The 26,213-nt window shown below is 42.6% G+C and overlaps 1 protein-coding gene across 1 annotated transcript in view; it reads left to right on the top strand.

Annotated features, from left to right (window-relative positions):
• Positions 1-24,175, top strand: part of KLHL29 (kelch like family member 29) — a 713,901-nt gene extending 689,726 nt beyond the window's left edge. The window contains exon 14 of the mRNA XM_060233441.1: positions 23,332-24,175. Within this exon, the coding sequence (XP_060089424.1) occupies positions 23,332-23,515 (184 nt within the window). The 3' untranslated portion in view covers positions 23,516-24,175. The remainder of the gene's footprint in view (positions 1-23,331) is intronic.
• Positions 24,176-26,213: the final 2,038 nt, after the last annotated feature.

Here is a 26,213-nt window from a genome sequence, read left to right as displayed (position 1 = left end):
CTATGTCACTGCGTTTACAAAGGGCCCCCCCTGCTGAGAGCCAGCATCTGCTGTACCATCGCAGAGAAAGAGCTGGTTTGTTCACAATTCTGTTCTAGAGCTAGTTCACACAAGACTAATTTTCTGCATGAACATTGTCTCATGTCCCGCTGCATTGAGAGAACACCCACCAATTTCTCTGGCATCTTGGTCCCACTGTATAAAACTCATGCCGCCTGGTAAAGTGGGCTATAATCCATGGAGTTTGATACTACAATAGATTTGTTGATTACTTGGTTGTGTCAGCCTGACTTGTGACATGTAGGGAATTGTACAAAATCTGCAGTGCCTGTCCTGAACAAAACTTCAGCTTGCATGAACTCTCTTGATTGTTGAAGGGGGTGGGAGAGGATAACACTTAGAGTCTTGTGAGTGGGGACAACACACTTATTTAAGGTTTGCATGGGTGTATAATGAAACAGTCCACAAATTTAATGCATCTTACCATGAGTTGTGATGTTACTGAAGATCAGTTGTAATCCCAGAAGATCTCCAGCCACCACCTGGAGATTAATGCTGAAGAAAACACCATGAATTAATAACTAACAACAATTATGATGGAATAAATATTTATACCCAATACCACCTGTGTGCATCAAGCTTTGAAATGGGAAAAAAGTGCTCACCATTTCTAACGGAGTCAGCCAGCTTTTGCAAGTCCATTTCGGTGCTCTTTTTCAAAAAGGGGCTTGAACTCAGTCATTTCTTATATCTTTCAATCCATCAAAAGCAAACAGTCTGCATCACAAGCACAAGCAAAAGTCAGCTGACTCCATTAGAGGTGGTGAGAAAGAATCCAGTCTTGATTCCAGGACTGACTGTTTCAAGTACAAGCACTTTTTTCCATTTTGAAACTGGATGCACTTTAATCATGTAAAGACTGCTACTGGCACTTTAAATACTTTGGAATCTTTGGGATTTATTAAATGGGCATGAGACTAAGGAACTGTGAAAGATATAAGTAGGAAATGAATTTTACGGACTTTATATACTTTGTAATGAAGTATTGACTCAAATGATATTGGTTATAAATATTTAATGAAATTATATATCATAATTGTTGTTAGTTATTAATTCACAGTATTTTTCTCTGCATAACCCTCTTCGGTGTACCACCTTGAGGTTGGCAACTCTTTTTGTGATAGTTGGCAGTACATGTTTCCCTTTTTTCAAGAGTATTTTAAATGAATTGCAGTTAAGAGCCAAAGCAGTTTCCATATTAAAGGTAAAGATAGTCCCCTGTGCAAGCGCCAGTCATTTCCAACTCTGGGGTGACATTGCATCACAGTGTTTTCACGGCAGACTTTTTACGGGGTGGTTTGCCATTGCCTTCCCCAGTCATCTACATTTTACCCCCAGCAAGCTGGGTACTCATTTTACTGACCTCGGAAGGATGGAAGGCTGAGTCAACCTTGAGCCGGCTACCTGAACCCAGCTTCTGCTGGGATCGAACTCAGGTCGTGATCAGAGCTTGGACTGCAGTACTACAGCTTTACCACTCTGCACCACAGGGCTCATATTATCATATTTCATATTAGAGGGACTATAATCCAATAAATGAATTAAATACACATATCTTTCTTGTAATCGTAACAACTATAGCTCTATGTTGAAGCACCTGGCTTTCTTTCATCAGAATTAGTAATTTTACCTGAATTCCAGGACCTGCATTCATGTGAATTTCCCAAGAAATGCTGGGGTGTGTGTGCGTGCGCGCTTGTTTTGTGGAAAGAAAAGTGTGGCTAGGAAATCATCATGCAACACCAATCCAGTTTTAAGTCTCATTTTTTATTGAAAGAGTGCCCTCTCTTGGCTGTTGAGAGAATTTTGTCTGGGAGAAATGTTGCATGAGAGCATATACGAATATCACAGGCCAAATCCCAGCCAAAGCCACTGTGTTCCTGCTGCTTCCATACTAATTACAGATTTTCATTGTTCCACTGTGTTAACAAGAGTGAAATTGAATGCAGGAGAACCCCACTGTGTCCAGGCAGTAGTTAATTATGTTTTTTCTCTAAAGATTGTAAACCAGAAGCAAATCGCGTGACACAACTGACATAACTTCCCTTGGTAATTCATTTCATTTGTTATGTGGGAATGTTTTTTAAAAAAACAAAAAGAAAGGGATGTTCTCCAACCACATTAAAATTACTTTGATCTGAATGGCTGTTAATGCAATATTTATTTGGCCAAGATCACAGAGAACCTGTCAGACTGCAAGTTGACCTTAAGTGGGAGATTTTACCCAAGATGTAAGAAACAATTTTATGTTCATTTCCCTTTTGAAAACCTGCAGAAGTGGAGCATCTACCTCTCTGTGTTAGGTTTTTAATCCAGAATGGAGGAAATGAATACTTTGTGTCCATCAAGCAAAATTCATACATACTGTTTTTTAGATTTTTACCTGCATACTTCCTAAGGTTAGGAAATAGCACTCCATAAATGATGTGTACCCTTTCATTATTCGTGTTTTTGTTGTTATGTTTTTTCACATGGAAGTCATTTTATTTTTTTTCTATAAAAATAACGTATGCAGTATGGAGTATGAAGATCTTTTTTCAAACTTTGCTCTTTAATAAAAGTATTTGTTTGTTTGTCTTATATCCCACTCCTTTCCCCACCAAGCAGGGCTCAGGACAGCTCAACAGTAAATAAAAAAACAAGCCCTTGAAAAAATCAAGTAAGGAGAGGAAAAAAGGAGGGTAAAATCAAGACAGAAAAGAACTGGATAAAAAGAAATAAGACAAATAGGGCGGGGGTGAGGATAGAGAATAAGGAAGTGGGGAGAAAGGGGGAAGCCAGCTGAACTCTTCAGTGGTCACTGTCCACTCTCCAGTGGAACATCTCAGTCTTGCAGAACCTGTAACTGAACCAAGTCCTTCAGGGCCCAAGTCTCACCAGGTTGGGGCCAGAGCCCCCAAAAGCCCTGGACTGTTTTGGGGCCCCCAAAAGGACAGCTGGATGCTTTGGGGCCAGGGATTACCAATAGGTTGTTACCTGATGAGTGTAATGCTCTCTGAGGGGTATATAGGAAGAGGCAGTCCATAGATACAGTGGTCCCAGACCATTTAGGGCTTTAAAGGTAAGTACCAATACCTTGAACCTGATTCAGTACTCAATCTGGAGCCAGTGCAGCTGACAGAGCACAGGTTGTATATGAGCTCTTAAAGAGGCCCAATAAGGACTCGTGCTGCTGCATTCTGGACCAGTTGAGTTTTCAAGAGTGAGTTCAACGGCAGCCCTGCATAAAGTGAGTTACAGTAGTCTAATCTGGAGGAGACTGTTACGTGGATCACTGTATTTATATAGAATTTTAAAGTGGCTGAAAGGAAGGACTGGGGCCTCTGAGACCAATCTGCTGCCTTCTATTCAAATTCTGAGAATGTTTAGTGGCATTTTGAGTTTACTTGGTGATAGCCAGTGTTTTGAAAGGACTAAGTACTTCATGCTTGTTTTCTTTTATTCTGCTTAAATGGCACAGTCATCTAGACTTCTCTTTTTGGCTCTCAGTGATCTCTAATAGAACCTTAATGACCTTTTGCTTCCCCTCCCATAATAGTAGTAGAACCCAGGAGCAGTCAGTGAAGTTGACAGGCAATAGATTCAGAAGAGAAAAAGGGAAATACTTCTTCATGCAGCAAGTTATTAAATTTTAGAATTCACTGCCAGGGGATTTAGTGATGGCCTTGAGCATTGATGGCCTTAAAAGGGGATTAGGCAGATGAATGGAGAAGAGATCCATCCATCCAAACTGTTGGGAGCCTTTGCATTTAGATTTAGGAAACCTTGGAGTACCGAGCAATGTTCCCTCTAAGCTGCAAAGTCTTGTGAGCAAAAAAGATCTACTTTGTGAGTTACTGGTGTTAAAGTTGTAAGCTGCTGCATAAATTATTGTACGCTGGGGTCATCCTTCCCAAGCTAATACAAAAATATGTAAGCTGGAGGCTAAAAATCTGTGAGCTAGCTCATGCTAACTCAGCTGAGAGGGAACACTGGTACCGATGCTAGGAGGCATAAAGTGACCCAAGTACAATAAGCCTATGTTTAGTCATTTTAGCTTCTAGGGAGAGTTGAGGCTTGACTTGGTCTACAACCCAGTTATTTGTCTTTTTGGAGATCCACAGTATCCCTAAAACTCTCCTCTAACACCACATTTCAAATGAATTAACTTTCTTCCTCTCTGCTTTCTTCATTGTCCAACTTTTATATACATAATTGATGTTAATTAGTTCAGCTGATCTTTACCAACTCATTGTACTGTCCCTATTGGATCTGCTTTTCATGTCTCACACTGGACTTGTCTTTGGATCTGCTTTTAGTTTAATCCTAATCTGCCATTTATTACCATTTGGGTGTGGTCCTCACCCATTTTGAACAGATTGGTTTCTCTCTGGTTATTGTTTTGAACTGGCAATATTTCCCCACTCCTGCCTTTCTGTTGTACCTTTGAATATAAAGAAGCCTGGTAAAGATGTACACTTCGTGCATCATTTGAAATGAACTCTGACTCACATTTTATATTGGAATACATTTTGTTAGTCTTTAGGATACCACCAAACTACTGTTTAACCGTGAAATGCCAAAGGTACATTTCTATGCAAAACCCAAAAGCATTGTGCCCTTTTACAACAGCAGTAATCGTATCATTTAAGCCCTGATTAATAGAATTAGATCTCTTGTTAAAATCTGAACCAGTAAATTATTTATTCAGCATAGTTAGTCTCTGAGGTGCCACAAAACTTCTTGTTTGAGGAAAGAGCCATTGTAACAACCTTTATTCTGCTAATGTCAAAGTAATAAAAATAGCAGAAAATTATATTCCAGGAATCTGAAAATTATTTTATGTAGGCCTATGTTGTGTTGTTCAAAACTAAGGATGGGAAATGGCAAAACTGGACCTTGTGGACTTTCCTCCAGAATACACATATACACAAACCCCTCCAGTACTCATTTCCTCCTCCTTTTGGCAACTACCAGCCACTGGGGTGAAGGGGGTTTTTTTGTTAGCTTGTCAGATCAATGGAAGATGGTTGAATGGTATCCCTGTCAAGAGGTTGGGACATTCTGGGTGTTTCACACAGGAGATTTGCCCCGACGTAACCCCGCCTCCCATTCAGATGAAAAGTGCGCGATCACACAAGCACATCTGCCCTCCGAGCCACTTCCATTCTCACTCCGACTCCAGATGCCTCCCAACCGCATCAAAAAAGCTACTTGGACTTTCTCTGTTTCATCAGCCAGAATTGGATGTAGGTCACATAATCGCCGGCTGTGTGATCCCATGAGTGCAACTCAGAAGTGGAAGAAATGTGTTATCACACCGAGCCATTTCTGGCAAGGTTGGGGGGGGGTTCCTCCTAACCCTTCTCTGAGGTGCACTTGTGTACTTCTCTGATTGAGCACACACAGGGACCTTTTTTTAAAAAGACAACCCTTTCCACAGGGGTCTGTGGTTGAGCCAGGCTAGCAGTGTGAGTGGACAACCACTGATTGCTGCCAGGATCCTGCCACTTCAGCAGCAGCTGTCTGATAGCCCAGAAACGGTTCAAACTGAATCTGATTTTTTCACAACGGGATAAAATCATGTCGATTTCACAGTGCGAAACCACCCACTATCCACCAGTGTAGTGATTGGAGAACCTGTCCCAGAATGTTCCTTCTTTTCAACTAATGATGATGATGTGCATCAAAAGTCCAGAGGAACCAAAGCTGTAGTGAGTGCATGCATAGCATTGCATACAGCACTACTGAAGTGGTGGAGGCCATTAGACTCAGAAGCCTTTGAATAAAAATGTCTGGCTGTATCTGGAGCTGCTGACAATAAAGTATTGTCAGCCAGGTACCAGGGGTCTGTCTTGTGGTGAGAAGTCCTTTATTAAGGAACAGTCTAAGACAGTTCCTATGAAAATTACCTGGACTTCTAGAATCCATATTTAGGTGCAAGTGTCTTGAGCACATGCAAGGTTAGATGGATATCCTATTGCAATTTTACTTTAATGTCCAATACAATCAGCCAGTCATGAAGGCGCAAGTAAATCTTGACCTTGAACCTACGTATATAGGCCATATCAGTGACCATTATTTTGCTAAATACTCTGGGGCCCAAAAGGGAGGTGATTTTAACATTAAAGTAATCATCTAGCACATCCAAGATCATGATCCCAGACACTTGAATGCAACAGTGGTAGAGCATCAGGTGACATTGTAATTTTGGGGTGGTGGTGGTAGGACAGGAACTCAGTAAGAGTTTTCAGATCAAGAATCACCCTTCCATGTTTACCAGAAAAGTATCTGGAATAAAACCTTGTTCATTGTAGGCATCTTTGAGTCTGGTGTTATTCTTGATTCCTACCAGAAGTTGGGTGGGGTGAAAGCATTGGATAAAGAGAGAGAATTGCAGAGAAACAATTAGTACTCCATTGCATGCCTCTTGGATACTATATTAAGGACCCATTGGTCCTGACAAATGTCTTGGCAAGTTAGGCGGGAACGATATTACTCCCCTGTATGCAGTTGCTCTAAACAAGGGCTGTAGCTGTGAAAAGCCCTGTTTATTAAGATGGTTGGTTTGGACCCTGAGATCTAGATGTTGCTGCATGGGAGGGGCAGCCTCCAGTATGATGTGCAGATGATTGAGCACAGAGCAGATAAAAAGGCTTGAGACATCTGCCTCTATAATAAGAGTGATAAACCATAAAATAGGGCTTGGATCTTTTTGGAGGAGGTACAGGAGTCACTATCTCTGGGGCCTAAGCTGAGAATGTGTCCTTCCCCATTTTGTTCAGGATTTTGTCAGTTTTAGTACTAAACAAGTCTTTGCCCTCAAGAGAGAAATCTCAGTTCTGCGGCAAATCTGACTTGGTGGTGCTGTTGAGCACAACCTGGATTTGCGGCCAAGGAAAACGCTGTGGCAAGACTGTGGGCCATTACGGGACTGTAACCAGGGCTGGTCATCTGAATAAGCTATGTTCTTTGGTGAGGGGATATGGTATTTAGAAAGCTTTCTTACACCTCTGGCATCAGAAGGTTACCCTGTTTATACTAGTCCTCTTGTAAACATTCAGGTAGGAGCTTTGCTATCCCAAATGAACAGCTGATAACTGGTAGTTAAAGATTGTAAATCAGCTCCTTTGAAGACTAAGACAGAAGAGGTGCAGATTTTTGTGACCAGTGCCATGGAATTTATGGCTTTATCAAAGGGGCCAAATGATGGATGTCGTTCTTGTCCTAGACGCAGCCCACCATTCTCGTATTTGTTTTATATAGTGCTGAAAGAAATAGGGACATCCTTCCTGCTTTGTGCTATATTGATTCTTTATATTGCAGGTTGAAGGTAGAACCAAGGCAGGTTTTAGCTAAGGTTCCACTGGGGCTTCTAGTAAGACATCCATTGTTGGAAAGATGGCTGGCCCAATAGATCATGATGGATGAGCATGATAGATCCATTGCTCTCATGGGAGCACAAGGGATGCTAGTCTCTAGAGGCTTTGCCATACAAAGGACAATAGGAAACCTCAGCTAAATAGAATTTTAATAGAGCTTATGGATCCCAGCCCTGGATCATAATAGTTGTAACAGAGGTCTCAGTGCAGGCAGCACAATGGGGAGCATTGTGCCATCAGATGTGACCATCAGATCTGACCATTACAAATCTGGGTGGTAGCTGGATGACTAGGCAGTGGGCAGCTTCCACCATTAAACACAGGGGAATTAGCCTGACAGGAAAGGCATTCTCAGAACCAGCATCACTTTGAGCAGGGGTCCCCAACCCCCGGGCTTCAGACCACTACCAGTTCGCGGCCTGTTGGCAACTGGGTCACAGCCTGCTCCCCCTGCCCCATCCCGCCCCACCCGCAGTGCTGTGCAGCCTTGCTGCCCCACACCCCCTCATGGCGCCTCCAGCACCCTCCGTTTTTACGATTTTAAGGCCAGGAAAGGGGCAAAGCGCTGTCTTCCCCGGCTCTTTAAAAGCTGACAACCACCACCACCCCCCACCGATCAGCAGCGGGTGACCTGCTGAAGAAGCAGTGCCGCCCTTGTCTCTTTGGACTTTTCCGCTCCCTGTAGACACAAGGATGATGCCTCCTGGGGTCTTCTGAAGTTGCTCCAGTGAGGAAAACTAGCATTGCTCTTGGGAAGAAGGAAGTAGGTACCATGAGGCGCATCCACAACACCATGGAGCCTATGGGCACCATGTTGGGGATCTCCGGTATGGGTTTTAGGCTCCCAGACAAATCTCATTACTAAACTTGAAGTTTTCCAAATTCTTTAGGATATCTTCTGTAATCTGCATCGACCCCAAATGAGATGGATGCATGCAGCCTTTTCTAGTTCACCTTCAAGCAAAAGTAATATTGGATATGTCTTCTGTGGGTGATTGAAAATCCTATATTGCAGTTTGTTGAGAATTCAGGCAGCATGCAAATGCTTGTGTTGCAGAGATTATCCACAGGGTATCCACAGCCACGCACCTGCAGAAGCAGTGATTCCAGAGAAGCTAATTTAGAACCAGCAATTCCCAATCAGCACTTTCTTCTTCCTCTGACTTCAGTTAGGCAGTCAGATTTGTTATCCAGCCCTGCCAAATAGAAACCCTTAATAAAACTTAAGTTCAAGCTATTCTACACAATAACAAAAGCTGGGGGGAAGAAAACAGCTAGAATTTTTTTATTACATATATATAAAAAATGACTTTTGTTCTTGAACCGTGGAGCATGGTGTCTCCTCTGCTTGACTAATAAGAGCTGCCTGCACACAGCATGGGCTCCTGATCCCCAGCCAACTCATTTCCTTGTTACAGAGTTCGGAAGATAAGCATGAGGCACTGAAACAAGTTAAAGCACATGGCTTGTCAGGAATGGGGGAGAGGGAGAGAAGCACTCCCATGTGAGTGTTGTTAAGAAACACCAATTCTTTAATGGTTTCCCGCTGCTCAAGAATTCACAGATTTAAAAGCTACTTGTCTTCATGCCGCTGTAATCCTGGTCCTTTGGTAGCTGAAAGGGGATGAGCAGGAAAGAGGCAGCGGTGGAGGAGGGGGGGAGGAATGCAGCAAGTGCTTTCAGAACTGCATGCCGTTAGAGAAGATGAAACTTGTGTACATAACAGTAGTAACTCATAAAAATGTCTGTGGGTGGTATTCAAATTCTCAGCGATTGTTATGTCACTATTCATAGTGGGTATGAAGCTAGGACCACCCAAGACTGCATTACACTTTGTGGAGTAGTTAATTATGGGCTGTTTTAATACTGCTTTCGCAAAACCTCAAAGTGGTATACTAAGGAAACCAGCAAGTCATCAAATGGCACATCTAAATAAATACAGAACACAAATAATGTCAGAAACTCTGTACAGAAGCCCAACCCTAGTTATAGTCCCCTAATGGCTTAACCCAGGGGTGGCCAACGGTAGCTCTCCAGGTGTTTTTTGCCTAGAACATAAGAGAAGCCATGTTGGATCAGGCCAATGGCCCATCCAGTCCAACACTCTGTGTCACACAGTGGCAAAAAAATTTATATATACACACACACTGTGGCTAATAGCCACTGATGGACCTCTGCTCCATATTTTTATCTAAACCCCACTTGAAGGTGGCTATGCTTGTGGCCGCCACCCCATGTGAATTCCACATGTTAATCACCCTTTGGGTGAAGAAGTACTTCCTTTTATCCGTTTTAACCTGTCTGCTCAGCAATTTCATCGAATTTCATTGTGAGAAAGGGAGAAAAGTACTTCTTTCTCTACTTTCTCCATACCATGCATTATCTTGTAAACCTCTACCATGTCACCCCCCAATGGCTGGGGCTGATGGGAGTTGTAGGCAAAAAACATCTGGAGAGCTACCGTTGGTCACCCCTGGCTTAGCCTTATCATCTCCTTTCCAGCCACTGGGTATTTGTCACTGGACTGCTACAATGTAAAATCAAAGCCAGTGAAGTTGCAGTATATCATGGTTATGCTACCAAATGTCACCCATCCTCAGACATACTGGAAGGATATACTGCAGGTTTTTGTAGCCAAAGAGCCAAACTATGTCAAGACTCAGAGCCAGAGGTTAACAAAGAGCCAGTATCTGGAATGCCATTTGCATAGCTGAAAATAAACTATTTAACTTTGCTGATAATTGACATGTTGATTAATCATCCGCAAAATGTTGGCAGTCTAAGCCTTGGCTGTTGTTGGTGCTTTATTAGGAATTAGCACATTCAAGGTCTCCTAATAAGTAATAAATAACACATAGGATGACTTCGCACAATTAGAAACTCATCTGTCCCCTTCTATTGTTCTCTACTGCCAGCAGGTAAAGACTTTTCTGTTTTGTTTGGCATTCCTTCACTGACTCTCCTTCTTGTTAATGCATTCTAATATATATATATATATATATATTAGAATGCAGATATATTTAAAGTTGTTTTAATGTTGTGACCATTCACTGTTTTCTGGACCCAAAGTTGAGCAGAGAAATGGCATAAAATGTTTTTCATCATCGTTTTAGTGCACTGGTAGAAATTAGTGCACATTTTGCACTTGGGTTAGTGGCAACTGCTCACCTCTGTTGTTTTTCTTTCCGTAAAGGATCACTCTAAAAAGCCTTTCCTGCCATTCCCTTAACATACTGCTTATTTTAGCTTCCCACCTACCTCTCCAATATAAAAAGACTTCAATGATTTAATTTTAGTTTTTAGAGAGCCTTATTTAGTTCCGTACTGAGCCACATTTGGCCCTGGAGCCATGGGTTACAGGAGTGGCCTCTGACAAAATGAGACCGTGGCACAGAACCATGCAGAGAAAGTACATTGTTACAGCAATCAGGCAGCATGAGAACCAGACCCAACTCACCTGTGCATCACTTCAGATCCTTTTCTGGCATCACTGCTGATTATATTATGGTATTTGAACCCCAGTGCACCAAGCAGATGTGATCACTACCCAGACTTCTTGTAATTTACATTATGTGGACAAGGCAGGCTATGTGAACACAGGTGAAGCTGTTTTATACTGAATGAAACCACCGGTCCATCAAGATCAGACTGGCAGCAGCTCTCCAGGATCTCAGGCAGAGGTCAGTCACAGCGTGATCCTTGTAAGTGGAGATGCCAAATATTGAACCTGGGATCTTCTGCACACAAAACAGATACTGTCCTACTGAGCCATGGCCCCTCCCCTTTCTATGGTGACAATGAAATCAAAGGACTGGGGGAGAACTAGTGAGGGGGATGGAATTGACATTCAGATGGGACAAAATGCAGGACTGTGGTTTTGTGGAAGACTTGCTGAAACAGTGGCTGTTGAGAGGGGTCAAACGAAGATGGTAAGGCGTCTGAAGACCGTCCTTTGAGGAAAGCTTGAAGGAACTGGGCATATTTAGCCTGGAGAGGAGGTGGCTGAGTGGTGATATGATCACCATCTTCAAGTACTTGAAGGGCTGCCATATAGAGGATGGTGTGGAATTGTTTTCTGTGGCCCCAGAAGGTAGGACCAGAACCAATGGGTTGAAATTAAATCAAAAGAGTTTCCGGCTCAACATTAGGAAGAACTTCCTGGCCGTTAGAGCGATTCCTCAGTGGAACAGGCTTCCTCGGGAGGTGGTGGGCTCTCCTTCCTTGGAGGTTTTTAAACAGAGGCTAGATGGCCATCTGACAGCGATGAAGATTCTGTGAATTTGGGGTAGATATTTGTGGAATTCCTGCATTGTGCAGGGGGTTGGACTAGATGACCTTGGAGGTCCCTTCCAACTCTATGATTCTGTTTCAGCATTACCACCATAAAGGCACGGCTGCAGTGCCAATTTGCTAAATTCCTATCAATCCACCGGGCATTATGCGAGACTGCATAGCAACTTAAATATTTAGGGCTGCTAATCCTAAAAATGTTGGGGACATGATCTTGTTGCACATCACTACCGTACTTTAAAAATATGACTCATGATGGAAACCTTTAAATCTTAACAGTTTAGAGATGGAATTAACATCTTAGAGATGGCACATTGTCCATGACTAATGCATAGTACAGGCCTACCTATGTATGTTTTTAAAAAAAAAAAAAAAACCCTTTCTCCCAATTGATTCCATGTTTGAATCTTTATTTGAAGAAATAATAAAAGACTCAGACCTTCCTATGAAAAGCCACAACTGAAAAAGACAGGCAAGGTGGGGAACTCCCTAATCACAGAACTTTATTGCATGGAGGGTTTTAGTGAAACAAGCAAAGCTCTGGCAAGAGTCACTTTCCAGACTCTCTTGGCACAGATAGTTTTGGTTTTCATTTTATCCTATATTTGGCTAGAAGGCATTGGACTGTCATCTACATAACCCAAACACATACTGCTACAGGCAACTGAAAGACTATGGAAATCAATTGGTAGTAAGAAATCCCACTCATTTATATATGTGAAATTTGGGGACAACCCTAAAATTGTAAATGAACCCTTCCTCTGGCTGTCATGGGCCATATCTGGAATTCAGTTATTTTAAAAAGGACTAGGCTTTTAAATCATTCATGAACAGAATATAGCCTTCCTTTTTCTCCAAGGCATTGGCAGTCTCTCCAGTTAACCCATTGCCTTCATACTAGATTTGGCACTGATATTGAAAGCTAATTTGAAATGTGATCATAATTAAAGCACTGCAGCCAAATTACCATATGGATCTGAATTTGCAAATTTAGAAAACAGTCTGACAAGAATAACTGTAGTGTTACATTTCTTTAGACCTTACTCCAATTAGTACCAAAAATCTATGCTTCTCAGTCATTGGATACTTACTGTCTTTCAGACAAAGGTACTAAGATGCAGCTTGATGTGCATGTTAATGGACTGTGCATGTCCAGTTATCACACCACATTTGCTCATAAGTCAGGGTTACTGTGGCAGAACATGCCTGCTCCACCCTGCAGGCCCCATTTCTGCCTTGCCCTCCTTCGGGTTCCCAATATGAGTCAACAGTGTGATGCGGTGACTAAAAAAGCAAATGCAATTTTGGGCTGTATCAACAGAAGTATAGTGTCCAGATCACTTGATGTGATGGTATCGCTTTCCTCAGCTCTGGTAAGACCTCACCTGGAGTATTGTGTTCAGTTTTGGGCACCACATTTTAAGAAGGATATAGGCAAGCTAGAATGGGTCCAGAGGAGGGCCACGAAGATGGTGAGGGGTCTGGAGACCAAATCCTATGAGGAAAGGTTGAAGGAGCTGGGGATGTTTATAGTGGAGAGAAGGCAGCTGAGAGGTGATATGATCACCATCTCCAAGTACTTGAAGGGCTGTCATAGAGAGAATGGTGTGGAATTGTTTACTGTGGCCCCGGAAGGTAGGACCAGAACCAATGGGTTGAAATTAAATCAAAAGAGTTTCCGGCTCAACATTAGAAAAAACTTCCTGACCGTTAGAGGGATTCCTCAGTGGAACAGGCTTTCTCGGGAGATGGTGGGCTCTCCTTCCTTGGAGGTTTTTAAACAGAGGCTAGATGGCCATCTGACAGCAATGAAGATCCTGTGAATTTGGGGTAGGTATTTGTGGGATTCCTGCATTATGCAGGGGTTGGACTAGATGACCCTGGAAGTCCCTTCCAACTCTATGATTCTGTGATTCTATGAACTCCCCTGGAGGGTATTTTCCTTTCTCTCTGCCAGTAGTCGCCACCACCACCTGATCAATATAGAAGTTTCCTGCTGACAGGACCATAATTCCCAGTTTGCCTTCCAAACTCAGAGGCCTTGCCTCAGTGTCTCCCGTTAGCCCAGCACCTGACCTACCCCTGGGGGAATAGCCAGTTGCCAACTACTTGCTTCCCACCCCCACCCTCCACCAGAACTCCCTTTTAAAATAGCATGTCTGAAACAATGGAGTCTATGTGGTACAGAGAACCTCTTCCAGAATTGAAAGTTTTAAGTATTTATTTAAAAGAAAGTGATTACAAGCATATTTTTAGCACAACACCAGAGTGAAGCAAGGGAGAACAAAAAATTTTGTAAAATGCAAATCCTCTGTCCTTCTCAGCTATACATGTCCAAACTGTTAGGGAATTCTGTTTGAAATTCTATTTCTTTATCTCAAACAGTCCGATGGATCACTGGATCAAATAATCATTGAGAGGCATTTAACATGAAAAAGCAAAAACATATTTATTTCTACAGGGAAAGGGTACTGGGAGGTGAAAATAACAAACACTATAGAACTACATGCTTACACTAGAAGATCATGTGCTTGATGGAGGCTACTTCCTCCTTCTTCTTGACCTCTCTGCCTGAACAAAGGAAGTCACCTGACTAACTGACCAAACAGAAAAAACAGGTTTTCCCACTTCTAGACCTTGATTGACAGCAATCAGTATCTTCTTCCCAGGTCATGCAGACAATAGGGAATCAGGCACAGTGTTAACCCTATAATGACTGGAACTTTAGAACATTGCAAAGGAAATACAAAACAGATACATATTTCCAACACCCCTTCTCAATGCCTAATGTGCAAATCATTATACATTCAATAGTCATTACTCCTTATTCACTGTAACATCCACATCAACTAGATTCATCATTTCATGTAAACGTTCAAATCTATCACAAGGTAATGACTTTGTAAGTATATCAGCTACCATAGCTTCTGTACAACAATATTCTATTTTAATCAGCCCCTTCTGGTGTAGATCTTTCACTAACTCACATTTAATGCCAATAGATCTACTTCTGGCTGTTCTACTTTCCCTTTTACTTATAGCAATACATGCTTGGTTATCTTCAGACATTACAATAGGTACAGGTTCTTTTATCTTGAAGTCTTTCAGCAGATGAAAAATCCATTCAAGTTCACTGCAGGCACTGGCTGCTGATACACACTCAGCTTCTCCTGTAGATTGTGTCACTATAGTCTGTTTTCTGCTAGTCCATTCTACAAGTCCATTTCCGTAGAAGAACAAGTATCCACTGGTTGATCTGTAATTGCACGATTCTTCTGCATAGTTGGCATCCATGTATCCAACTAGTCTGGGATTCTCAAAAGGTTCAATGATCAGTCTTAAGTCCAAGGAAGAACTTAGGAAGTTCATCGACAAGAATCTTAAGCGGGGATTCATTAGACCCGCCACGGCACCGCACGCTGCCCCCGTCCCATTTAGGAAGAAGAAGGACGGGAGCCTTAGACTTTGCACTGATTTTAGGGGGATTAATGAGATTTCCATGTCTAATGTATACCCCATCCCCCTCATAAAAGACCTCCTTAGCACTGTGTCAGAAGGGAAAATTTTCACCAAGCTCGACCTCCGGGACGCTTATTTTCAAACTCAAAATGTCAGACGTGGAACTTCAAGCAAAGTCGGACCATGCTGCTTTAACCATTAATCCATTTATTGAGAACACACATACAGTATAGAAGCAGATTGAGTTTGATACTGGCCCCAGGTTGGAGCCAGTCTTTTCTAGGTTTCTACAGGCGGGAAACAATACAGTCTTTTTTCACGCCCCCAGAGACAGCCAGCTCTTCTCAGGGTGTTATCTCTTTCCCAGGGGAAGAGTCCTTGAGGATATGTACTTCAAAGCTGCAGCTGGCTTTTCGTATATGGGTGAGATTTCACTCTTGCGGTTACAATGTGCTAGGGAAAGGCATTTGCTACAGTTCTCAGGGTTAGTAAAGCAGAGTTCATACTAGGGTACATCATGGTGTTAGTCATGTCAAGCATTTTATTCTACATTTCGGTTCCAGCAGTGTGTGCAGCTAAAAAGGGCTTACCTTTCTTCTCCATTTGCAGGACAAGAGTGACCAAGTTAAAGACTTCCCTCTGCAGACAAGAAGCAAAAACAAAAATGCCTTGATATGTGGACATCCATGTGTATTATCTTTTGATGGTTATTCCATCTGATACTCATTACCTCTTCAGCTGCCATACCAGTTTATTTTACAATACTGTATTTGTAGTTATAAAAGTAAAAATCTCAAACTTCAAGAAGAGGAAAGGCATGACAGCCACAAATCCAGTCCCTTCACAAAGCCAGTGAATAGACTAGAGAGGGCAAAATTGGGTGGAGGACCATTGAGATAATTGTGTTGCTCTTGGTAAATTAAGGGAAGAGATACAACTCAGCAATGAAGCTCCTTGTAGTCCTCTAGTTTAATCCCTAGAAGAAAAGGTGCTGTGGTATAGCCTGATCTCAGAAGCTGAACAAGGTCAGTATTTGAATGGGAAGACTCTGCAGAAACAACCAATGGCAAATCATGTCTGCTTCTCACTTGGCTTGAAAGCCCCTTGCTGGATCCACCATAAGTTGGTTGTGACTTGATGGCACTTGTGTACATATGTAGTTCAGTCCTTAGTATCTCTGCTGCCAAGGATATCAGGTAACAAGGATGGGACAGTCACTGATAAGAGTAAACTTTACCAGGCTGGAGGGTGAAGACTGGGGGATATTGGGGAAATTCCTAGGATGCTATGGACACAGACAGTTGAGGAGATTCCAAGTGTGTTATGGGAAATTCCTAGGGTGTTATGAAAACATCGAAGAGCCCCGTGGTACAGAGTGTTAAAGCTGCAGTACTGCAGTCCTAAACTCTGCTCACGACCTGAGTTCGATCCCCGGTGGTAGCTGGGTTTTCAGGTAGCCGGCTCCAGGTTGACTCAGCCTTCCATCCTTCCGATGGAAATGAGTACCCAGCTTGCTGGCGGGAAAGTGTAGATGACTGGGGAAGGCAATGGCAAACCACCCCATAAAAAGTCTCCTATAAAAACGTTGTGAAAGCAACATCACCCCAGAGTCGGAAACGACTGGTGCTTGCACAGGGGACCTTTCCTTCCTATGGACACATCATACTGGGGAGACTCCTAGAGTGCTATGGACACAGCACTGGCAACCAGAAGTGATGTCACCACATCTCCCACTCTGAAAGCTGGGGAGAGCCAGCAGAGATGAGAGGTTACCCTCTGCAACAACCTGGTACGCCTAGGGCAGAGATATCAGGTATGCCAGAACAGAGGAAAAGCCAGATGTCTGTTGTTCCATGTTAACCACTGGTGTGAGATTGCTGCAGAACGCTGGACTTACCCTGACAGTTATCAGCACAGCAGCCTGACGTATCCAGTAGTATTTACATATTAAAATATTCAGTACCTATGGTTTCATGGCAGTACCCTGTTGGGTTCTGCTAGGTTGCTTAAATAGATTTGTCTTAAAAGTATTGGCAGTGGAAAAAATAATGGGGTTGTTTAATCGGAATGAAAATAGAGAAGCTAGGTATTCTGGAGGCAGTTTTTTCTTCTTCTGGTGCAGAGACATTTCATTGGAATGACAGTTGTGGGTGGTTTTTTCATGTAAATATTGTAAAGGTAGTTGTCATTTTAAAGGAGTTCTCTGGTTTATTTTTTTAATGGCTTTCTGGGGCAGTTCTAGAGAACCAAGTAGAGAGCTCCGTGCCCGTTCTCAGTTAGTATAATGGGCTTCAAGAATTAGAAAGGATGCAATGCTCATGAATGTGCTAATTTAGTTATTTAAACGGGCTTTTTTTTAATAACCTCAAGGACAGCTAGAGAGAATATTTCTGCACTGAGATGCTGCATCTGGACAAGGATGAATGTTTATGGTTGAGCCAAGCAGAGATAGTAAAATATCTTGCAGCCATAAGCTTCTAAATAAGGGACGGCTGTTAAAGACCAGCAGCACTGGAGTCCCCTAAGACACAGTCAACCAGTCATCGCTGCTTCAAAGCAAAGTGATATTGATGATTCAGCACTGAACAAAATATCTCACCAGATGTTAAGGAGCATTCTGCTGCTCGAAATGCTAGTTTAATCACATCTGGTCTTGGGGAAAATACCGCTTTCAGTGGTCACTAATGAAAGAGCTTGTAAGAACTCAGTTAAAACCCAGTACCCAAGCAAAACTGTCATTTAGTAATTTATTGCCTGCCCAATTAAGTTCCCATATTTTCCTTATCCTCTGCTATTGCCATTTGAATACTCTTTGTTCAGAATATACATACCATGATGTATTCCCCATTAAGAAGGCCATGCTGAAATCTCACCTAGATTCATTGCAGTAGAACCACAAGGCCCAAACCAGACTAACCCAGTCTTATCAGATCTCAGAAGCTAATCAGGGTTGACTCCACATACTTCTTGGATGGGAGATGGCCAAGTAAGCCCAAGGTTGCTTCTAGGGATGGGCACAAACCAGATTATGAACCTAAATCCATCATAAACGGGGCTCGGTATATGGTTCACTAGCCTTTGCTTGTACCCATTCCTATATGAATCTTCCAGGACTGTCAACATGGTTTTGGAAGTTCATGGAGTTCAAGGTGGGAAGTATTCCCTTTAAATAGGTTTTGGAAGACCTGCTCCCCCCCCCCTTCCATTCTGCTGGCCTTGGGGAGTCATCGCCTGCAGAAAGGAGAAGGGGGAAATGCATGAACTTCACAAACCAGAACTCGTTTGCAAAGGAGGGGAAGTTCGTCCCGGTTCATGAGACCTTCTTGGCTGCTGCTTGGCTGCTGCTTGGCTGCTTCTTGGCTGCTTCTTGGCACAGCAGCCAGGAAGGTCTGAGCGCCTGCTCCGGCTGCAACGCCACTGAGAATGTTCTCCGCAGCTGAGAATGAAACGTCTGGAAGGAAAACTTTCTCCAGCAGAACACGGCATTTGATCCCGAAAGATTCTACAAACCCTAATGATGTTACCAGCCGTGAAAACCTGAAATCTTTGATAAAGAAGTTTCATTGAATAGTTAGTAAACTCCTCTTCTATATCTTCCAGTAGCACTTCAGCTGTGTAAGCCCTTCCCCTCCTGTTTCTGGTTTGTAAAATAGGCTTCTCCAATAGGTGCAAACTGGTTTGTGCTTTAGAGTTTTAAAAAGCCAGTCCCAGAAGTCCCAAATACAAAAGTCATAATGACATCATTTGCTTTAATAACCAAGAGAGTCATTGAATGCACTGAGTTAGCTTTCCTGTATCCCTGCATTTGGATATAGTATGATATATTGATATACAAACTACCACAAATTCCTCCATGCACTTTGTTAGTTGGATTTTGTGCTGTTTTTTGTGCTCATATAATAAAATCAACAGAAGCAGAACACATTTTTGCACTTATATAATAAAATCAACAGAAGCAGAACCCATTTGCACATAAACTGTGCTGCCCTCCCAGAAACTAGCAAGTTAATAAAATGGCATTGATTGCTGCTTTAAGATGCAGAAGTGCAAAACTGACACCATCCTAATAAGCCACATCTCTGCTGTGTGTCTACAAGGTGCAGTGGTGCAAATTATTGGTATTCCTGCTGGGGTTATTGTGAGCCAGGTGTACGAGCGCATTTGCACAATCATCCGGGAAATGTGTCGGGAATTCTCTTCACACTACAAATTGAACTGAGACCAACAACTTCCTACCCCTGCTGAATTGTTATGAGCATTAATTTTTTTACTCCTATTTTTAAAATTAAAATATAGAGAAATCTCCTTCCTTGTGAGCAGGAGGGTCCAGCAAGGGAAGAGGACCCACATCTCAAAGCTGAGCTCATCTAGGGATCCCCTGGAATTACAACTCATCTCTGGACTACAGAAATCAGTTCCCCTGGAGAAAATGGATGCTTTGGAGGGTGGACTCTATGGCATTGTGCTTCATGGAGGTCCCTGTCCTCCCCAGACTTCATTCACAGATCTCCTGGATCTGGTAACTCCCCACTGGTAGCCAAGGGGGACCTAGCCACCCTAGGGCTTCACCCAAGAGAAGCTATCCCGGGCACAGTGGTTCACAATCTTCACAGCTGTGCCTCACCAGCTCATCTTTTAAAGGCACAGCAAAATCCCATTAATTGTTTCTTGTTAATAAAGCTCCTGTTGGGTAGACTTTAATTAAGAGTCAGGCAGCTGGGATTGCTGTTCACTCTGGACTTCACTTTGAAAAGCTTTTTTCTTCTTCCTTGTTCTGCCTCTTTGGTTTGCCAGGGCTACTTGTTGTTCCCTCTTAAGACACGCTGGGCTGTTTAGAGCTTTCAGAAAATATTTGATACAGAGGAAGATCAAGTGGATGTGGGGAAATCTTTCTAGACTGTCCAGCCGCAGCATCATGTGGTATTTTGTGTGCAATTTTTATTGTAGCAATCATGGCAAGGCCAAGACGACAGGTGGAAGGGCAGTAATAAATAACAGGAAATAAATCTGTCACCTTTGGGAAAGTGGAAGGAGATGGGGGAGAGCTTCAGAGCAAGGACATACATCCCATCCCTTCATATGAGTCCTCAGACAAAGACAGTATCCAATAATTTATACTTGGGTGGGAGTAATTCAATGCATTTATCCCACCCCCAAAAAATCCTCCAACACCCCCACAACACACAAAAGCATCCATTCAAGGTTTTGCAACTGTTCTCCTCCCTTCTCCTTCTTTAATTCGTTTTTATCTTGCCTGCTTCTCAAGAGCTCAGCATGCCAGGCAGTCTTCCCTTGTCCATTTTGCCTCCATTAGCAACGCAGGCGGAGAGTGACTGGTCCAAGGTTACTCGGTCCAGTGAGTTTCCATGGCAGAGTGGGAATCCTGCTCTGAAACTGTAACCACACTAGCTCTCAGGAACATCATGGAAACACCTACGAAGCATTAAGCAATCTAGAACATCTCTAAAACAGTCCTCAGTAGACCCTAAAAACAGTTGAAAAATATGCTTATTTACTTAACCTGTACTCTGTGTTCCTCCCCAGTGGGGAGCCACAGTGGTTCACCTCGTTCTCCACTCCTCCATTTTATCCTCAACAACCCTGTGAGGTAGGGTAAGTCTGAGAGTATGTGATTGGCCAAAGGTCATCCTGGCAGCTTCCATGGCACAAGTAGGGATTCGAACCTGGGTCTCCCTAGTCGTAGTCACCTCTGTATCAAGCTGGAGCTCCCTTTCTTTTGTGTCACTGCATAAGCCTTGTGCCTGTGTGATCTCAACGATTGCTGCTGGTCTCCTACTTTTCCTTCCAGGTTCTGACAACACAAACTCATTTAATCGCCTTGTATTAATAGATCTAAGCAACAAAGCTGCACCCTAATTATTGCAATTATCTTAACATGTCAGCCATCAGTAATATCTTCATAATAGATGCCAGGACAGAGGACAAAAAAAGAATTACAGCTATACGACGAAACTAGCAGTGAAGCTGCATTTTCTCTCTAAAGAAAAACCTGCTGCTTTCTCCCCCTGCCTTCCTACCAAACTTCAGCTTGATGCATGAATTCTGGTGTAAAAGACTTCTACCCCTTCCTCACTTCCATCAGGACCCCCCCCCTTTCTGTACATTTTGTAGCAGCTGCAGTGTTAGAATTGGAGGAAATAATACAGAGCAGGTATGAAGGCTGCTGCTGCCAACTCACTTATGCTAAGGCATCTTTGGCATAAAGTTGCCTGATGTCCAGTAATGACCTGGACAGTCCAGTATTTTCACTGACAGTCTAAGGGGAAAAAGTGTGGGGGGGGGAAACCAGATAGTTTCGCTGCACAGTTTGCCCTTGAAGGAAGGATGGAACCTGGGAGGAGGGGGTGGAGCCCCATTGGGTGAGGTGTTTTTGTTAAACGTATCTGGCAATCATAGTTTGGCAAGGCACTTGTTCAAGCAGCCCTGCTAAACTATGAGTCTGGATAGTGCCTGGATGGGAGACTGCTAGGGAACTCTGTGTGTGTGTGTCTCCAGGAGTATCACCAGGTATTTAAAAAACATAATTTCACTTTTAAATAACACCTGGAAAATGTGCACTGTCACATCTTAAAATCTCTGTATTTACACCTCAGCATTTTTTAAAAATTGATTTACTTCATCCGTAGTTCACCTTTCTCACTGAGATATGAGGAGGATATGAAGATGAAAGTTTGGGGACTCTTAGTAAGAATAACAGACTTTGGCTTTGGTCCTACCTGAATTTCCACAAATATAAAGGGCCCGGGGGGGAGGGGAGATTATTTTCACTGATTCCGCCTTCCCAATACAGCTCAAAACATACCCTAAAATGCTGCTCCTGTGAGATGAAGGATCCCCCAGGAATGAGTGGGGAAATCAGACATCTTCCACTTCAAAAATCACATACACCCTTAGGGTGGCATGGTGTACTCATTCATACAAAAGCTCTAATTTAGTATTTCTGATTCCTCTCTCACCATTAGGTTAATAATATTTCATTTTTTTCCCACCCCTCTGTAAGAAATCAGATAGCTAATAGTCCTGTCAGTGACACAAGTATGGACTGTGAAGGCACACAAGCTTTTATCAAAAAACAGAAGGCTGTTTTGAGACTTGGTTTCAAGGCCTCTGTTCAATCTTCATTCAGACCTTGTCCTCTCAGCCACTTCATCATTACGTTTGGTGCCATATTTAAGCACACAAAGTCTTCAAATCGCTTGTATGGAAGGGGAAAAGACTGTGCCTCCTGTGATTTCCCACTTCAGGCTTGCCCCATGCTTCTACTCAGCAAGCAGTTGAATACATCTGTGTAGACCTGCGCAGCTTCATTTCTTTCTCCTTGTCAGGACTGAACTAGTACTGACTGATGGGGTTCTGGGTACAGACATTCAGCATGTGGCTTATTGTTCTAGTTTAGGCAAGGTAGGCAGATCAAGGATGGAAAAGGTGGTCCCCCCTTATTCACACACAAATTCTGCTTTCTTTGAAAAGATCTGCAGAAGACTGTCCCATCTCTCACAGCAAGCTTTGCCTGTACTTTTATTGTAGTAACTAGGCCTCTGTCTGCAACATAACAGGTGATGGGGAGGATTGTGGCATCACTCCTGGAGGATGCTCTAGGAATTCTCCCAAATATCTGTAGTAAATTGGGGAGACTCCTAGAGCGCAACCCAAATGTTATTTCATTTCCAGGTCAGACACCACTCACTCCCTTCCCCCTCCCCCTCAATATGGACATGTTGCAGTGGGAAAGTGATTGCAGTGGCGGGGGATCCCTGGCTGAAAAAAGGCTAATGTTTATTCAGTACATTAGCAATGGCATGCTTCATTGTTTAGAGAAGAATCAGGCTGCAGTATCAACTGTCATGGCAGGGAGAAGAGCCACAATGCTGGAATTGGAATATCCATTGCCAGCAACAGATGGAGATGCAGTGGCAGTCCTCCAGTTCCCATTGTTGTAGGTACATGAACTTGAGAGACTCTACACATCTTGAACATGAATGAAGGTGAACAAAAGCTTAACAGTGCTCACAAGGTTCTGTAACTGAAATGGTGCTGGTACTCACAGTTTCCTTCTGAGTATCAACCTCAATCATTTAGTGATCAGTGAAATATTCTTCCCTGTCCTTATCCTTTCTCTCTCTCTCTCTTTTCTGCACAGTGCGGTCGTGCTTGACGGAAAAATTTATGCCACTGGTGGAATTGTCAGTAGCGAAGGGCCGGCTCTAGGAAACATGGAAGCCTATGACCCCAAGACAAACACATGGACGCTTCTACCCAACATGCCGTGTCCTGTGTTCCGACATGGCTGTGTAGTAATTAAAAAATACATACAGAGTGGTTGATGCCAACAAGGACTTGGATGTCAAACTGACTGCCACCTGCCTACAGCAGACCCAAGAGAGAAACTGTCACAGTGGAGAAAAGTCAAGGAAATCCAGTTGACGGATACGTTGCTCTAATAATGACACAGTCTCTACATTGAATGTAGAAATCCATCCTCACCTTTTGGTGAATGAGGAGCAGAGAGCTCTGTGGTATGTCTACACTTGTGTAACTTTACACAGGTGTGCCACTAGATGTCATAGTGGCACTTTACTGACATAAGGTGTGTGTTTTTTTCTACCCAGGTGCAATAGCATTTCTCATAGGATGATCGACTAGCTGGGAGGGGGGAAAGAATTTGCATTATCCTCCTAGAGAAGAAGATTCTTGAAATAACTGCAGCAGTTAGGTTTTGGTATTACACATTAAGCATCCGGGGGTTCTTAAGAAAGGAAGGTCAAAGTGCCCTTACCACTTTGATTGCTACTTTTGTTTTTAAAACCAACACATGCTTTTCAGTACCAATGACCGAGAATTTAACATGACAGACTGCGTAGATTGAGGCCAGTCTTCCATCAAAGCAAATGTCTTTTTCCACAGCTCTTTAGAGCAGAGCTAATAAAGGATAGAGGTGTGTCTGTCTGTCTGTCTACTAGCATTCCATGTCCTTTTAACAAAAAGAGGGTTTTTTTCTGATGTCATATGCCAATGTGAATGTGTGGTCATGGGAAGGGCTCGTTTCTGCCTTTCTACTCTTTTTTCTACTGTATGAATAAAAACAACAGCTCAGTTTCTGTAAAGCAAGAGGTATCTAGGAGCTTTTATTAAACTTTTTATTTATCTAATCAAAGTTTAGAATGAACATTCTGTGTTGGGTTTCTATATTTTGGGGGCCAGTTATTTGAGGTGTGGGCTTGTGTTGGGGGGGATGAGTTCACCACTTGAGTGACAGTCCACTAGCCAGGAATAGATGCTACTGTCTATATTTTTGACAAATGAATCTATAAGATCTCATCTATTTTTTCACACACACTCTCTCTGCCCCTTCCCTCTCCCAAGAATATGCAGAAGTCTTAAAGAAGCCCCTTTCTCTTCAAGAGACTTCAATGGCTGTTTTTCAAAGAATAAGTGCTTTTTTTTTTTTGCAGCTTCTCACGACGGTTTTACTGAAAATGCATTGTTAGAGCCGACACTAGAGAGGGGGCGGGAGAAAGGTTACTGTGTAGAGTTGTAAGTATATACACAGCAGGGTTATATTTTTATATGTATATTAAAATATTGTATATTCAGAGAAGCATTGTGATGTGGAAATTTCTTTATAAAACTGTAAATGGAAGAGATCAGATGTGAGAAGGCTGGTATAACAGGGTTGCAAAGATAACAACAAAAGTATCTTATGATGACCACACACACACACACACACACACAAGCCTGTTGCTGATCTTCTTTGCATCGGCCAGGAAGGAAAACAGCAGATACACACGCCCTTGATCTTTCACTGAACTTCTTCATGGTCATATGAAAGAGACCCTTTTTTATCAGAGGTACAATATTGTCTGCTGCTTGTAGCCATAGAGGGAAAGCCTACCTTCACTATGCGATTGGAAATAAATGACATCACAGTTGCAGTCTCAAGGGGGCTGTGATCCATTAACTTAGTGGGAGCAGCTGCCATGTCTTCACAGGGGTGCTGCTGCGGAGTGTCCCTTCGGTCACATTCAACACACAGTGTAGTAACATTGTCACGCTGTGAGATTTCCTACATCATGTCCTTGGTTGATGCTTGTTGGGGAGGGCAAGGCAAATCACAGCATGATAACTGTGTCATATGGTGAGTGCTCCTAAGTACTACAGGGACCAGAGAGAGGCTCGCCACAGGGGATGCTATTTTTGGTAGTATCTCTCCAGCGGGTGTGTGACATCTGCGCTTGCTCTTAAGCACATTAACTTGAAAGCAAGACCCATCAATTTGAAATGGGTCTCTTTACAGCAAATGTGGCTAGAATCACAGCCTTATTCTGAGTTTAATTAGTCAGGGAACAGCAGCAAATGGCTAGTTGATTTTGATACCAAATAAGTTTGGTTTTTTAAAAAAAATTGGGAAGTTTTGGATAAGCATATGACAGATGGCTGGCCAATCACATTGAAGTTATTTTGTTAAGGAGAAATTTATACAAAACAGATTATTAGTAGATAACTTGTATCTTGCCATATTTCAAAAGAAATATTCACTTAGGCAGAACACATGGATAACATTCAGGCTTATGCAGTTTTATCTTTATCCATTGAAGGTGGTGGTGGGGGGAGTCAAATGAAGTATTTATCAACTATGGTGCAAATGTGGACCCAAAGAGAGTGGCATGCAAGCTCCTAACTGCCTGGGGCAGGTCAAATTTTAGCATCAGTGTGTCTACCTCCAAAGGAGGTGCTAACTTGTAAGCCTTGCTAAATATTCAACATCCCCAAATTTTATCTTATTTCTTTTCTCACACTGGAACAAAACTGGCTATTTCTGTGAACACTAAAAACACAGGGTTTTCTGTAATGATATTGTATATATGTTTACTGTTAAGTTCTTGTTAAAATAAATCTATTTCTAGATCTAGATTCAGCATTAATTGGACTACTTTGTTTTAAACAAACAAGAGCAATGTTATAGTGTTGATCTTAACAAAGCTTCCTTTCCAGTCCCAATGCCAAAACAAAAATCTTTGGAAT

The sequence above is a fragment of the Heteronotia binoei genome, chromosome 1, assembly GCF_032191835.1.
Source record: "Heteronotia binoei isolate CCM8104 ecotype False Entrance Well chromosome 1, APGP_CSIRO_Hbin_v1, whole genome shotgun sequence".
NCBI lineage: Eukaryota > Metazoa > Chordata > Lepidosauria > Squamata > Gekkonidae > Heteronotia > Heteronotia binoei.
The sequence above is the reverse complement of the archived record's forward strand: the minus strand, read 5'-3'. Positions and strand labels throughout refer to the sequence as shown.